A 13102-nucleotide genomic window follows, 5' to 3' on the forward strand; every position below is an offset into this window, starting at 1 on the left:
GTTTGTACAGGTTAGATAACAGTAGGGTTATTCTGGGTGTGCAACCACGACGAACCTGTCATGACAAGTATGGAGAGACATTTATCCATGGAGAAAGTCCTATAATTTTCTCGATTTGCCGAGCCCGGGGGAGATACAAAATTCTCACTGTTTGTCATGCAACACGACTGAAATATGTGCCGGCGGTAGCTCGATGGGGTGTGTGCAGGATATATTTGAAGACGTGTTCTATTTCGACAACTGCAACCTATTTCGGAAAAACATTGTATGCCACAAACGTCCCTATTGTTTTGTCAATGCGGAAGTCTTTTCATGGAATTGAATCACATGACTCCAGTTCCGTGTCGCGTCATCGTGAAGCCTGTTAGCAGCGATTTGGATCATGTAAACCCCAAGCTCACGACCTCGCTAGCTAGCACGCCACTGTTTTTACAATAATATATTGTGATGGATTACTTAATCAGTCGTTTAGATAGTTTCTCATGAACGATAGCTATGTGGTTTGTAAAGCCATAAACCGAATAAATCCATCTGTGAGCAAGGCCTTCAAGTTAGCAAATCAGACTAGAGATTGCTGTGTGACTAGTTGTCAAGCTAGCTAACGTTTCTGGCAAGGTTTGTAGCTAGTTAGCTAGCTATAACGTTGGCTATGACTATGCAAGGAGAAACCGTCACAGCAATACGAATATCGGACAGTGAAGGGAAACTGGATGTCTTTCCCCAGAAAGGGACGCCTGGTAGTTCTGGAAGAGGGAGTTCTAAAGGCTGGCAGTACAGGTATGATGACTGTCTAGCTAGCTAGGCTAATTATCTGGCTTAGCCATATCTGGCTAACCAATCGTGCAAACCTAGTTAGCTGCAGTGATTTGTTTGGTTAATAGGCAGTGCAACACACATCTTCAGTTGGTAACGTTAACTAGGAAGCCCTTGGTCAAACGTTAGCTGTCTAGCCAGCTATGGTTTCTAGCTTTTTTCTAGCTGAGCTTACTGACTTAACTATTAGTTAACAGGCTAGTCAGAGTTGAATCAGAGGTTCATCTGGAGTTTAACTTTGCCAACCCATTGATGTTATTGTAGCATAACTAGCGTGTTTGCTAACTGTCAATCATTTTCTCAATCTCTGCTCTATTCAGTGACCACATGGAAAATATTGACGGTTACCTGATGAAATACACCAACCTGGTAACAGGATGGCAATATAGGTGAGTGGGCAGCCCAGGTTGAAGAACATTAATTAAACAGTACTTTTAATAAATGCACATAGCATTTACAATTTGATCAAATCAACTAAACATACTACTGAATTGATTCATTGCTTTGCCAACAAGCATCTTGAGCTCAAGGGCTTTGGGCCAGTAACCAAAAGGTCACTGGCTCGAATCCATGAGACGACTAGATGAGAAATCTGTCTATGCCCTCGCAAGGCACCCAACCTCATTTTCTTCTATAAGTCATGTAAATCGCTCTGTATAAGAGCGTCTGCTAAATTACTCAAATGATTTGATTGATTGAACGTTCTGCTCTTCATGCAGGTTCTTTGTCCTCAACAATGAGGCAGGGTTGTTGGAGTACTTTGTCAATGAACAGTCCAGGCCCCAGAAACCTCGCGGGACACTCCCCTTGGCAGGGGCGGTCATATCCCCCAGCGACGAGGACTCCCACACCTTCACGGTTAATGCCATCAGTGGGGAACAATACAAGCTCCGAGGTGAAACGCACACACACTGTCTCTCACACTCCTCACCAATCAAAACAGCTACAACAACTCATACAAGAGTGTCATGCTGTTTGAGTAGTCTACTACTGGACATGTATGGTTTGCATTTCATCACAATGTTATTATATCCTCAATGCATCAGTCAGTAGTTGGACAGGCAAGATGCACATCTAGTCACTGTCAGACTATTGTACCAAGACTTCAGGAAGGGGAGAAAGCATGTAAAACATATCCAAATCAATACGCGATAATGGCGGTTTTCTCATTATCCTCGGTTGACGAGGGATAACATTGTCGTTATTGATCCATGCGGAGAGATTCACTCTGCTGCACTGTAATGTGCTCACTCTGTTCAGGCACCAAACTAAAGAAAACCGACTGAAACGGATGCACTAACTGAACATACCCAATAGGAAACTCATTTGAATTTTCAGTTGCAAAACATTTTGCAACCGTGTGCACTAATGAATGTGACCCTGTGGTGTTGTCTCCCAGCCACGGACGCCAAAGAGAGACAGCACTGGGTGAGCCGGCTGCAGATCTGCACGCAGCACCACACTGAGGCCATGGGGAAGGTAAAGGCCAGGGCTTTTCGTCTGACACACCCACTTTCACAGGCGCATATACACAGTTGCTTACACGCGCGCACACAGTTGCTTGCACACGCGCGCACACAGTTGCTTGCACACGCGCGCACACAGTTGCTTGCACACACGCGCGCACACAGTTGCTTGCACACGCGCGCACACAGTTGCTTGCACACACACAGTTGCTTGCACACACGCGCGCACACAGTTGCTTACACACACGCGCGCACACAGTTGCTTGCACACACGCGCGCACACAGTTGCTTGCACACACGCGCGCACACAGTTGCTTGCACACACGCGCGCACACAGTTGCTTGCACACACACGCGCACACAGTTGCTTGCACACACGCTTGCACACACAGTTGCTTGCACACACGCGCGCACACAGTTGCTTGCACACACGCGCGCACACAGTTGCTTGCACACACGCGCGCACACAGTTGCTTGCACACACGCGCGCACACAGTTGCTTGCACACACGCGCGCACACAGTTGCTTGCACACACGCACACGCGCACACAGTTGCATGCACACACGCGCACACAGTTGCATGCACACACACGCACACACAGTTGCATGCACACACACGCACACACAGTTGCATGCACACACACAGTTGCATGCACACACACGCACACACAGTTGCATGCACACACACGCACACACAGTTGCATGCACACACACGCACACACAGTTGCATGCGCACAGTTGCATGCGCACACACACACACGGTTGCATGCATACACACGCACTCACCATCACAAGCTCTTTCTCACTCACAACAATGTTTTCCCTTGATCCAGACACACTCTACTAGCTCGATTTGTGACGCAATTCCATTGATCGTGTCCATGGTTGCCTGTAACATGAGCTTCATAACAGAAGTGCAGAGCGGATGTCTTGTATTAAGATTAGATGTAGTAGTGTTTGTGCTTGATAATGAGAACACATTGATGGGGAACTCGAGCTACTATTCATTTAGCTTAGTCATGAGCCAAGACCATCCTTGATGCCAGACTGAGTGTAGTGTTGTAAACACACCAAAGACACCCCTGGCTGCAGCATAGCAGACAAATGGGGGGGGATGTGACACTTCCTTAAAAAACAAGTTTGATCTTACGTTCCTGGCTAAAGTCAGTGAGTCTGTATTACTCAGTGGGATTTCCTTCCTAACAGATGTACATTTTCTACTGAAATACTGATGATAAGACAGAATGTGACAAACCACAAGCATGATGCAAACTCTATTCTTGGATAAATTGTGGCGTAACCATAACGACTCGATTCAGTACACTTCACATTATTGGCCTTAATTCGTCTCGCATCTTGAGCACTTGAGTTGAAGACAGTCAGCATTTACAGAGCACACGGACATGACACCATAAGGTCACACAAATGGTCACAAACAAGATGGCTCCACAGGTTAAGATTCCCCTAGGTACAGATCTAGGATCTTTTCCCCCTACCACAATCCTAGCGGTAATTAGAGATATATAACTCGTTTTAACATGGACATTTCCATTGAGTGCTTCCACCATTTTTTTAAAGTGGTCAACTGGTGGGGATTCCTGTAAGTTGGGAGCAATCAGCCAATGACAAAGACGTCAATGGCCTAAGCCTCAATGGCGCTGCCCATTCTCTCTCTCACACACACTATAATGGCACAGATACAAAGATGAGGCCTCGATCTCTATGCTGTAACCATTAGTGAGGGAAATGCTAAACTGACCCAATATCTGAGTCTAAGGGGCAACTTTACGTACATTCCACACGCTCCAATGGTCAAAATATGCTTATCTGAAGATCCTCTCACAGATGAGATTCACTCTATGACAAATTTGTTGACCATCTTGTCTTTGTCCAGAGTAACCCTCCGCCCAAGTCTCGCAGCTACTCCATGGCGTCTCAGGGGAGCGCCAGCTCGCCCCTGTCCCAGCGCAGGCCTAGCCAGAACGCTGCCTCCTTCTTCAGCATGACTCAGCTCCACAAGGGCTCCTCGCTGTACTCCTCCAAGAGGTCCCTGCTGCCCGACCATCTGCTTGATGCCAGAGAGGTAGGCTGGGGATGGGGATGGTAGCTATTACCTCATGAACCAAAATAGAAGTGGGGTTTGGCGTAGCTTGAAGGATATTGTTGTTTTTCTCAGTGTTTTGTATTTTCCATCAGTTTTTTGTTGTTATAACTTCGCGTCTCAACAGGAATAGCTGGTGGTAGAGAGAAGAATATCTCTTCTGCCTTATTTGAAATGTATTTTGTCATAGAGGAATTCTCTTTTTACCCGTCTTACTCAGCTTTTTTTGTTTAGTGTCATTTTATGAAGATCGTTCATCTTGGACTAGGTGACAGGGACTTCTTGTTTTAATCTAATGACGGATACAGTAAGCACATTTGTACATCGGTATCAACTTACTCCTCCGGTTCCTTCCGCTCTTCTTTACTCCCAGATGATGACCCAGGCCCAGGGCCAGCACCGAGACCTGATCCAGACCATCGAGGGCCTGCCCCCGGTCGCGGGCCCCCTCTCCCCGCTAGACCAGGACCTGCTGATGCTCAAGGCCACCTCCATGGCCACCATGAACTGCCTCAACGATTGCCTGCACATCCTGCAGCTGCAGCAGGTGGCCCGCCAGAGGAGCTCCCTGGGAGGTGAGGGTGACCGCTGGGGGCCTGGAGGGGAGGGGGAGTAGGTCACTACTGGTGACACTAATGTGTGTTCATTTATGGATGAACTCCAATGAAAAGAAAGGGATCTGTGTACATGCACTGTTAGTTTTTTCAGTGGGTAGGTCTTTATTGCCAGGCTTTCTCAGATTTGCCTTCAAGGTGATGGTTAATTTACCACCAAAGAGAGCAAGGTAGAAACGGTTTAAGTTGCCTTTTCTTTGACCCATTTCTCAAAGTAAGCCGTGGAAGTCTTGAATGTGTTTTGTTTCCAATAAGGGTTTTTAGTCATGTTTAGTTGTATGTGACGTACTAGACACCCATCATGTGCTTGCACAATTCTACCTCACAAATCATGGAATTGCACATGTTGACCCTCCCAGTCCAGATGTACTCTGAAAGCTTTCTCCGAAAGCCGACAGTGGAATTATTTTCCATAATTAATGAGGGAGCGGTACTTATTCTTACCGGCTGTCTAGGCTGGTAACCAGATCGCTCATTGGGTAACTGAGTAATAACAGCTCTCCCATTAACCTCCTTTTTGATCACACCGCACCATACTGACAGCCAAGAGACTTACCAAAAGTGTATGGCTGCTACGGTCTCAGCCATTTCTTTTGACCGAGCCAACCAGACATTGTGGAATCGGGGAAACAGTGAAAAGCTGTCACAAGTTCCCGGTTTGACGTAGGAGATCGTAAGAGATCTTGTTACCTGGCATCCATATTTCATTAGGCCCACGAACAGGACGGAACCCGGGGACCAGCCAATCAGGAAATGTTGTCAAGGATTGTGTGGGCCGTGCTAATTTGAATGGGCCTCGCCTCCCTGCCAAACACTAACCCACCAATCAGGCGGTATCCTGTTGGCTGGGCATAAAACTTATCTCGATACTCCCTGTGAACCGGGGATCGGGTTAATGTCTCATCCTGTAGTCCTAGGGAACTGTCAGGGGAATACGCCAGCCTGGGTCTTTCTTGAATGGTCACTGGCTACAACCTTGTTTTGGTCTGGTAGCCTCAAGGGGCCTTGTAGCCTAGCATGAGTACCTCTGAGCTAAAGGTCGTGGCGGCCACCGCTGTGTCGGGTGTTACAGGGCCAACCATCGAGTGGCTGGAGCCCAAACTGCCGGACATCCTGAAGAATGGCGGGCCCTTGGACAGCTTCAGCACCGAGGGAGGGCCACTGGAGGGTAGCCTCCTGGAGCTCAGTGCCACGGAGCCCTGCAGTTTCTCTGGGGTAAGGACAAGGAACATTACTAGATCCAAAAAGGCTTTTCCCACTATCGAGCCAAACTGTACTGACCTGAGGCTGTATGTATCAAGCGCTCAGAGTAGGAGTGGCCTGGTTATGCATCCAGTATAGTTACCGGAACTGTGCTAGAAAGGACGACATGAAAAGAAAGTGATTGGCGTATCTCTTTGGACAGGACAATTTGACTTCAGTACTTTTTATTTAATAATTAAATGTATAGCATTGTTTCCAATTATCAATTTGTCTATCCACGGTCAGGTGAGGACAACGGTAAATATAACTAAAAGCCTTTTATTTTCAATCATAGCTTTTTCTTGTAGGTACTTCAGTTTGACTGTTTTTCAAGATGCAAGCCACAACTTATGTTGTTCTCAACGTAAATATTGTTGTATCCCCTGCCAGGAGGAGATTGACGGGGAGGACGAGGTGGAGGACGCGTTCACGGAAAAGGAGGAGGAACTGGGGGCGGTGGAGGAGGAACGCAGTGTCATCCTACACCTGCTCTCGCAGCTCAAGCTGGGCATGGACCTCACACGGGTAGGTCAAGTTCCACAACGCTCACACCGCCTGAAACATATGGCTGGACCAAGGCCCAGCCTGAAACATGCATCAGGCTGGACCAAGGCCCAGATAGACAGACCGTAATGGTGTCTTGTTTCCCGTCCTCTGATTGGCTAATGTAAAGGACTGCATACTGCAGTTAAGAAATGCCTCTGTTTGTTGTTTTGCTTTTCTTGTTGACTTCATAGTAGAGCTAGGTGATATGGACTAAAATCCATATTGCGATTAAATTGCTTGGATTGATGCGATAACAATAAATAGAACGATGCGTTCTAAAAGTTAATGTGCACCAGTTTTTATTTGCATTACCTTTTAAACTAATACCACTAGTTTGATGGTTTTAGCCATAAGTTGTCCCATTAACAATCCTCCATATTAGCAACCGTATTTAATTTCAGACTTCACATTTCTCTAATATAGGCTACAAAATGCCTGCGATAAGGGATCTGTATGGTCGGCGTCGATCATTTTCGATTATATTCTCGGCTCTACTTCAGTGAAATTCCGTTTCCCATGGTTAGCAGCTAGTGTCGGCTCAAAGCCTGTGTGTCGGATAGTAGTTAGTCAAGACATAAAAAGAGAATGTGCTCTCAAATTCCAATTGAAGCTTTAAAAATAAAAATCTTTACCTCATAGCTACATGTCATTATAGATCACACTAGATTATTGAACAATTGTCAATGACCCAACCTGCTTTATTAAAGGTCATAAATAGTTCTGTCTCCTCAGGTGGTGCTGCCCACCTTCATCCTGGAGAAGCGCTCCTTGCTAGAGATGTACGCTGACTTCATGTCCCACCCGGACCTGTTCGTAGCCATCACAGACGGCCAAGGGCCCGAGGAGCGCATGGTGCGCTTCGTTGAGTACTACCTCACCTCCTTCCACGAGGGCCGCAAGGGCGCCATCGCCAAGAAGCCCTATAACCCCATCATCGGCGAGAGCTTCCACTGCTCCTGGAGGGTGCCCAGGTCAGGGGAACCCGCCAAGGATGCCCCCTCGCCCTCCTCTCCTCCCCAGGGAAGCCCCACCACCGAGGGGGAGGACGGTAGTTACCAGTTGCGCTTCGTGGCTGAGCAGGTGTCCCATCACCCGCCTGTGTCGGGCTTCTACGCCGAGTGCCCCGAGAGGCGGATGTGTGTCAACACCCACGTGTGGACCAAGAGCAAGTTCATGGGCATGTCTATCGGGGTGTCCATGATCGGGGAAGGTAAGGCCGGCCAGAGACTGAGTATCGATTATTGCACCTGGTTTGAAATGGAGAGACTCGGTAAGGGATTATGCCTACTTCTTTCAGACCAATGTCAAAGGGAGAGTGGACATTTCTTCCATACAGGAAGTAATTATTGTTGAGTCTTTCGACTTCAAACCTCTGGCTAAAAGTGATCTGTAATGGGAACAGGATACAAGGTATAAACCTTACAGTAATCTGTATGTGTAGGCTGTCTGTACCTGCTGGAGCATGACGAGGAGTACACCTTCACGCTGCCCTGTGCCTACGCCCGCTCCATCCTTACCGTGCCCTGGGTGGAACTGGGGGGAAAGGTTAACGTGAACTGCACCAAGTCGGGATACTCCGCAGTCATCACCTTCCAGACCAAGCCCTTCTACGGAGGCAAGCTGCACAAGTGAGTGCCCCTCACAGAGCACACCTGCAGAGGAATTTCTAATGCTTTCATTAAATTGTTACATTGGCTTTATGTCCCTGTGCCGTTACAGCTTCATATAGTTAGTTCCATGTTATGTTACTGTGTGTGTTTAGATTTAAACAATTAAATTTTTATGGATCCTAGGACTCCCTAGAAAACGGTGACGGTTGAGGAGTGGATTATCCTGGCTAAAGAAAGATTCATTTAAATTCAGTTAATAAACAAGTGCTTGAATAATTGACAAAAGCCACAAGTCTTTGAAGTGACCTCAAATTGTTTTGCATAGTTTGCGCACAGAGGCTGTGATTGGTTGATATCGTTGACCATGTGTCCTCCTGCTCTCGTGGCGCCTCACGCAGGGTGACGGCGGAGGTAAAGCACAACGCCACCAGCGCCGTGGTGTGCCGCGTTCAGGGCGAGTGGAACGGCGTGCTCGAGTTCAGCTACCAGAATGGCGACACGTGCATGGTAGACGTCACCAAGCTGCCCGTCACCAAGAAGCGCGTGCGCCCCAACGACAAGCAAGGACCAACTGAATCAAGGTTAGACCAAAAAGTCCATCATATTGGCATTAATATGCTCAGATTTGTTTCTGACGCTTTCAGGTGAGGTTGTGGCATAGATGAGGACTGTAGATGAAAAATAAGCTGTTTAGTTAATTATGTCTCCTCTGTTGATTATTGTGCCTTGTCCCATTTGAATAGTCATGATGTAAATAGATAACTCTGTTTTTAGGCGGCTGTGGCAGCATGTAACCGAGTCGCTGCGTCAGAAGGACATTGAGAAGGCCACGGAGTACAAGAGGATCCTGGAGGAGCGACAGAGGACCGAGGAGAGACACCGCACTGAGACCGAGACCCCATGGAGGACCAGATATTTTGAGAGCGAGGTACGTAGAACATAGTCTTGACAAACCTTTTCATATTTGGCACGCTTGCTTCAGTAAGACCTGGGGGAGCTCTGGACAGACATGCTTTTGGAGAGCTGAAGCAGGCACACACATTTTCTTCAGGAAACGTTCTATCGTTGTTTCGTTAAGCGGTCAGGCATTTTGACTCCCAGTTTTGCTAGAAGAATGCAAGGATCATGGACACATATCTAATGAGGCATTTACAGTTTATATTCAGGAATCAATGGATTTTATAATGGATTCTCTTCTGTCAGACATTTATAGGTTGAAATGACAATTGCTTAGCAGGAAATCTTAGCTTGTCGTGTTTTCTATTCTTTCTTCCTCTCTATGCCAGGGCGAAGGCTGGATGTATCACAAACCACTGTGGAAAACACCCACTCTGAAAACTTAGTCCTACCGGTCAGTGAGATCTATCATCGAGAATGGGTGTAGCCACGAGACTGACGCTCTCTTTTGGTTTGTGTGTGCGTGCGAGCGAATGTGTGGGGTTATTTCCTAAACGGTTGAGGTAAAGCGCGACCTCCACTTACATGCATACGGATGCAAAGGTATTGGGGAAAGCCCTATAACGTGATGAAAAGCTATATAGTTTCATCTCCCACTCGATGTACAACTCAAACCTCAAGGTAGTAAGGTACAGGCTTTTGTGCTGATGATCACTTTTTTGTATAATCCACTCTGAATGAGGACATTTCTCCTTGAACAGACACAAGGTACTCCATTTACGCCGCCTTCACAATCGTATGACGACGCGCTCCTTTGGGTTGTTTTAAAGTGTTCAAGGATCACGATTCAGAGGGAGTTTTTTTTTTTTTTACAGTGATGTCGCACACGAGACCGAGAATGGAAGTGCATCTTTCAAAGTACGTGATTGATGTTCGACGGTGTGAACTGGATAGCTGTATTTTGGGATATGATTGGCAAGGCCTGGGTCATGTTCATTAGGGCATGCGACAGAATGTTTTAAAACTCAATACAACGGTAAATTAGTTATTGGATAAGTACATACAGTCCCTCCCTTTTTGACTTTTCTTCTGTTTGGCGCCTAATGAACATGACCCTGCACATATTATGTCACAGCTTGGATAACACACACACACACACACACACACACACACACACACACACAACCTGTCACTACAATGAACAAGTTTATAATTGGTACAATGTTCCTGAATTCATACTGTAGGTAATTAATGACATTACTCCTTTGGTTTTGCACAGACTTCTCCATTTGGATGTTTCCATTGTTCAAAATGATTGACAAGGTTTGGCATGATAGTATTTTAATGATTTAGGCCCCCCCCCCAAAGTGAATGCATTTGTTGATATGCAATGTATGATAAAGTAACAATCATTCCTTTCGCAGTCCCAAAGGGATATAGTCCACCTTCCTGGAGGAATTTTGGAAAATGGAACGCATGATGAGCAATGTCTTTTTGTGTACTGCAAGTATTATTATACTCTGGTTACTATGTCTGAATTCCACAATTTGTTTTCATATGCAAACAAATGTTTTACTTATTTTCCTGGTTCAAAATGAATGTTAATCTCCTGGATATCTGTCTGTTCTGATTTTTAAGAGCAGAATATAACTTAATATCGTCACCTTATTAGTTGGTTTTGAATGAGTTTGCTCCCTCGTGGTGGTTCTATTCAAAAGCTACAGTTATCACATTTTTCACCCCCCCAAATGTATGAAATACACAACACTAGTTGAATCTCAACACCAGTGCAGTCAATATCAGCCTGGAAAGGTTCTCCCAACCCCTTATTTGATAGGCAGAATGCAAAGAGAAGAGCATGGGATTTGATTTTTAACTGCATTGATAAGCTACTCTATCCACGTCATGGTGCCTTAATCACTCTTCCTGTGTGCTTCTTCCAGTCCAAGAGTATAGCATACACCCCACCCCAGGGCCGGATTGCCGATTTGGAAGTCAGCTAATTTATAGCAGTTTCGTACTGCTATTCTACACATTTTGGCATGAGCCTGAGAACAATTAGCTGTTTTAAAGCTATATTGAGGCAATTCTACACATTATGCTATCTGGGGGGCCCCCAACCTCCAAGGGGAAGCAACCCCTTGAGGTCGGGGATGCCGGGGCACATGCCCTGCGTGCCAGTTCTGTAATCTAGCCCTGTTTTGTTTCCCCCGTCACCGCTATGAATGATGCAATAGTATGTAAATATTGGTTGTTTTGAGGGTAGTTGTTGCCTTCTTTCCTGGTTTGAAGAAAGACATGTTAGAAGCGCAGACCCCTGAATGGTGTTATACATGTTGACTTTGTTGTTTGGAATATTACTCGTTTGTCTTGCTGACCTGTGAAATGCACTGACATTGAAGGAAACATGACTCCTTGTAGACTAAGATATGTGTGGTAATGAATGATTAAATAAATTGCCTATCCATTGAGTATCGTGGTAACTCTTTCGCCCCAAAAAAAGCACTGCTCATACAACAGTAATATTTAATAACCCAATACATTTACCTTATTGACCGTGTATTACTTGCATCTTGAAACTGCTCAGTATTCTAAAGTGGATTCCTTGCCGACAACAGGTGCATCTCAATACTCTTCAAATGTGCGTGTCTAGTGAGCCACAACCCCCCACCCCCCCACCCCACACACACACACACACACACAGGGCACAGTCATGTTTCTGGGCATTCTTTCCATGCATCCCCTTAAGAGTTTGCTTCGTTGCAATCATTTGAGGTATACATTTTTGTTTCTCTCTATGGGTATTCTTTGGTTATTCAATGTACTTCTGGCACTAAAGCATGACAGCTGCTTGTAAGATTTATCCTGTGAATTTTCATATGCAATGCCAAATATAACAGACAATTGTGAAAGATGTGCCACAGTCACGGTAGATTGTGGTTTCTCCCCTCGGTCTCATATGCCAGATCAAATGTTATTAGTCACATGCGCAGACCTTACAGTGAAATGCTTACTTACGAGCCCCTAACCAACAATGCAGTTTCCCAAAAAATACGGCTAAGAATAAGCGAAAAGTAACAAGTAATTAAAGAGCAGCAGTAAAATAACAATAGCTAGACTATACAGGGGGGTACCGATACAGAGTCAATGTGCTGGGGCACCTGTTAGTTGAAGTAGTATGTACATGTAGGTAGAGTTATTATAGTGACTATGCGTGGATGACAGAGTAGTAGTGGTATAAAGAGTTACTGAGCACGCACTGCTGAGGGGCGGATGTGTTGTTACCTACCCTTACCACCCGAGGGCGGCCCGTCGAAGTCCAGGATCCAGTTGCAAATGGAGGTGTTTAGTCCAAGGGTCCTTAGCTTATTGATGAGCTTTGAGGGCACTATGGTGTTGAACGCTAAACTGTAGTCAATGAATAGCATTCTCACATAGGTGTTCCTTTTGTTCAGGTGGGAAAGGGCAGTGTGGAGTGCAATAGAGATCGCAACATCTGTGGATCTGTTGGGGCGGTATGCAAACTGGAGTGGGTCCAGGGTTTCTGGGATGATGGTGTTTGATGTGAGCCAGATTGGAACAATTCGTGAAACATTTACCACAATCCTAACAGCAAAATGGTGTATCGCTCATCTGATTATCCTCATGTGCACTCTCGTGACTGCCCATGCGCAAAGATCTGCTACTGAAGCAACAATATGATTTCCCTCATATGCGTAGTCAGATTATGGCCATGCAGAAATCATTTGCCGCAATAATGACAGAAATGAGGCTTCACGCCTTTTTGAATCCTAATGTGAGAACTCCGACTACC

At 45.9% G+C, this 13102-nt stretch overlaps 1 protein-coding gene across 1 annotated transcript; it reads left to right on the forward strand.

Annotated features, from left to right (window-relative positions):
- Positions 1–459: 459 nt before the first annotated feature.
- Positions 460–11760, forward strand: LOC112266487 (oxysterol-binding protein-related protein 11). The gene is made up of 13 exons (XM_024443986.2): positions 460–777; positions 1134–1202; positions 1533–1708; positions 2213–2292; positions 4173–4361; positions 4753–4954; positions 6066–6208; positions 6626–6760; positions 7514–7991; positions 8223–8409; positions 8790–8972; positions 9166–9319; positions 9678–11760. The coding sequence occupies exons 1-13, from the start codon at positions 650–652 to the stop codon at positions 9732–9734; spliced, it is 2181 nt and encodes a 726-aa protein (XP_024299754.1). The 5' UTR covers positions 460–649; the 3' UTR covers positions 9735–11760.
- The last annotated feature ends 1342 nt before the right edge of the window (positions 11761–13102 follow it).

Source organism: Oncorhynchus tshawytscha, linkage group LG14, assembly GCF_018296145.1.
Source record: "Oncorhynchus tshawytscha isolate Ot180627B linkage group LG14, Otsh_v2.0, whole genome shotgun sequence".
Taxonomy (NCBI): domain Eukaryota; kingdom Metazoa; phylum Chordata; class Actinopteri; order Salmoniformes; family Salmonidae; genus Oncorhynchus; species Oncorhynchus tshawytscha.

What these genes read in the sequence shown, in the direction of transcription:
- LOC112266487 (XM_024443986.2), top strand. Translation starts at nt 650, where the DNA reads ATGACTATGCAAGGAGAAACCGTCACAGCAATACGAATATCGGACAGT. An exon ending in TCTAAAGGCTGGCAGTACAG is followed by an intron (nt 778 to 1,133) that starts GTATGATGACTG and finishes TGCTCTATTCAG; the next exon opens with TGACCACATGGAAAATATTG. An exon ending in CCAGAGGAGCTCCCTGGGAG is followed by an intron (nt 4,955 to 6,065) that starts GTGAGGGTGACC and finishes CGGGTGTTACAG; the next exon opens with GGCCAACCATCGAGTGGCTG.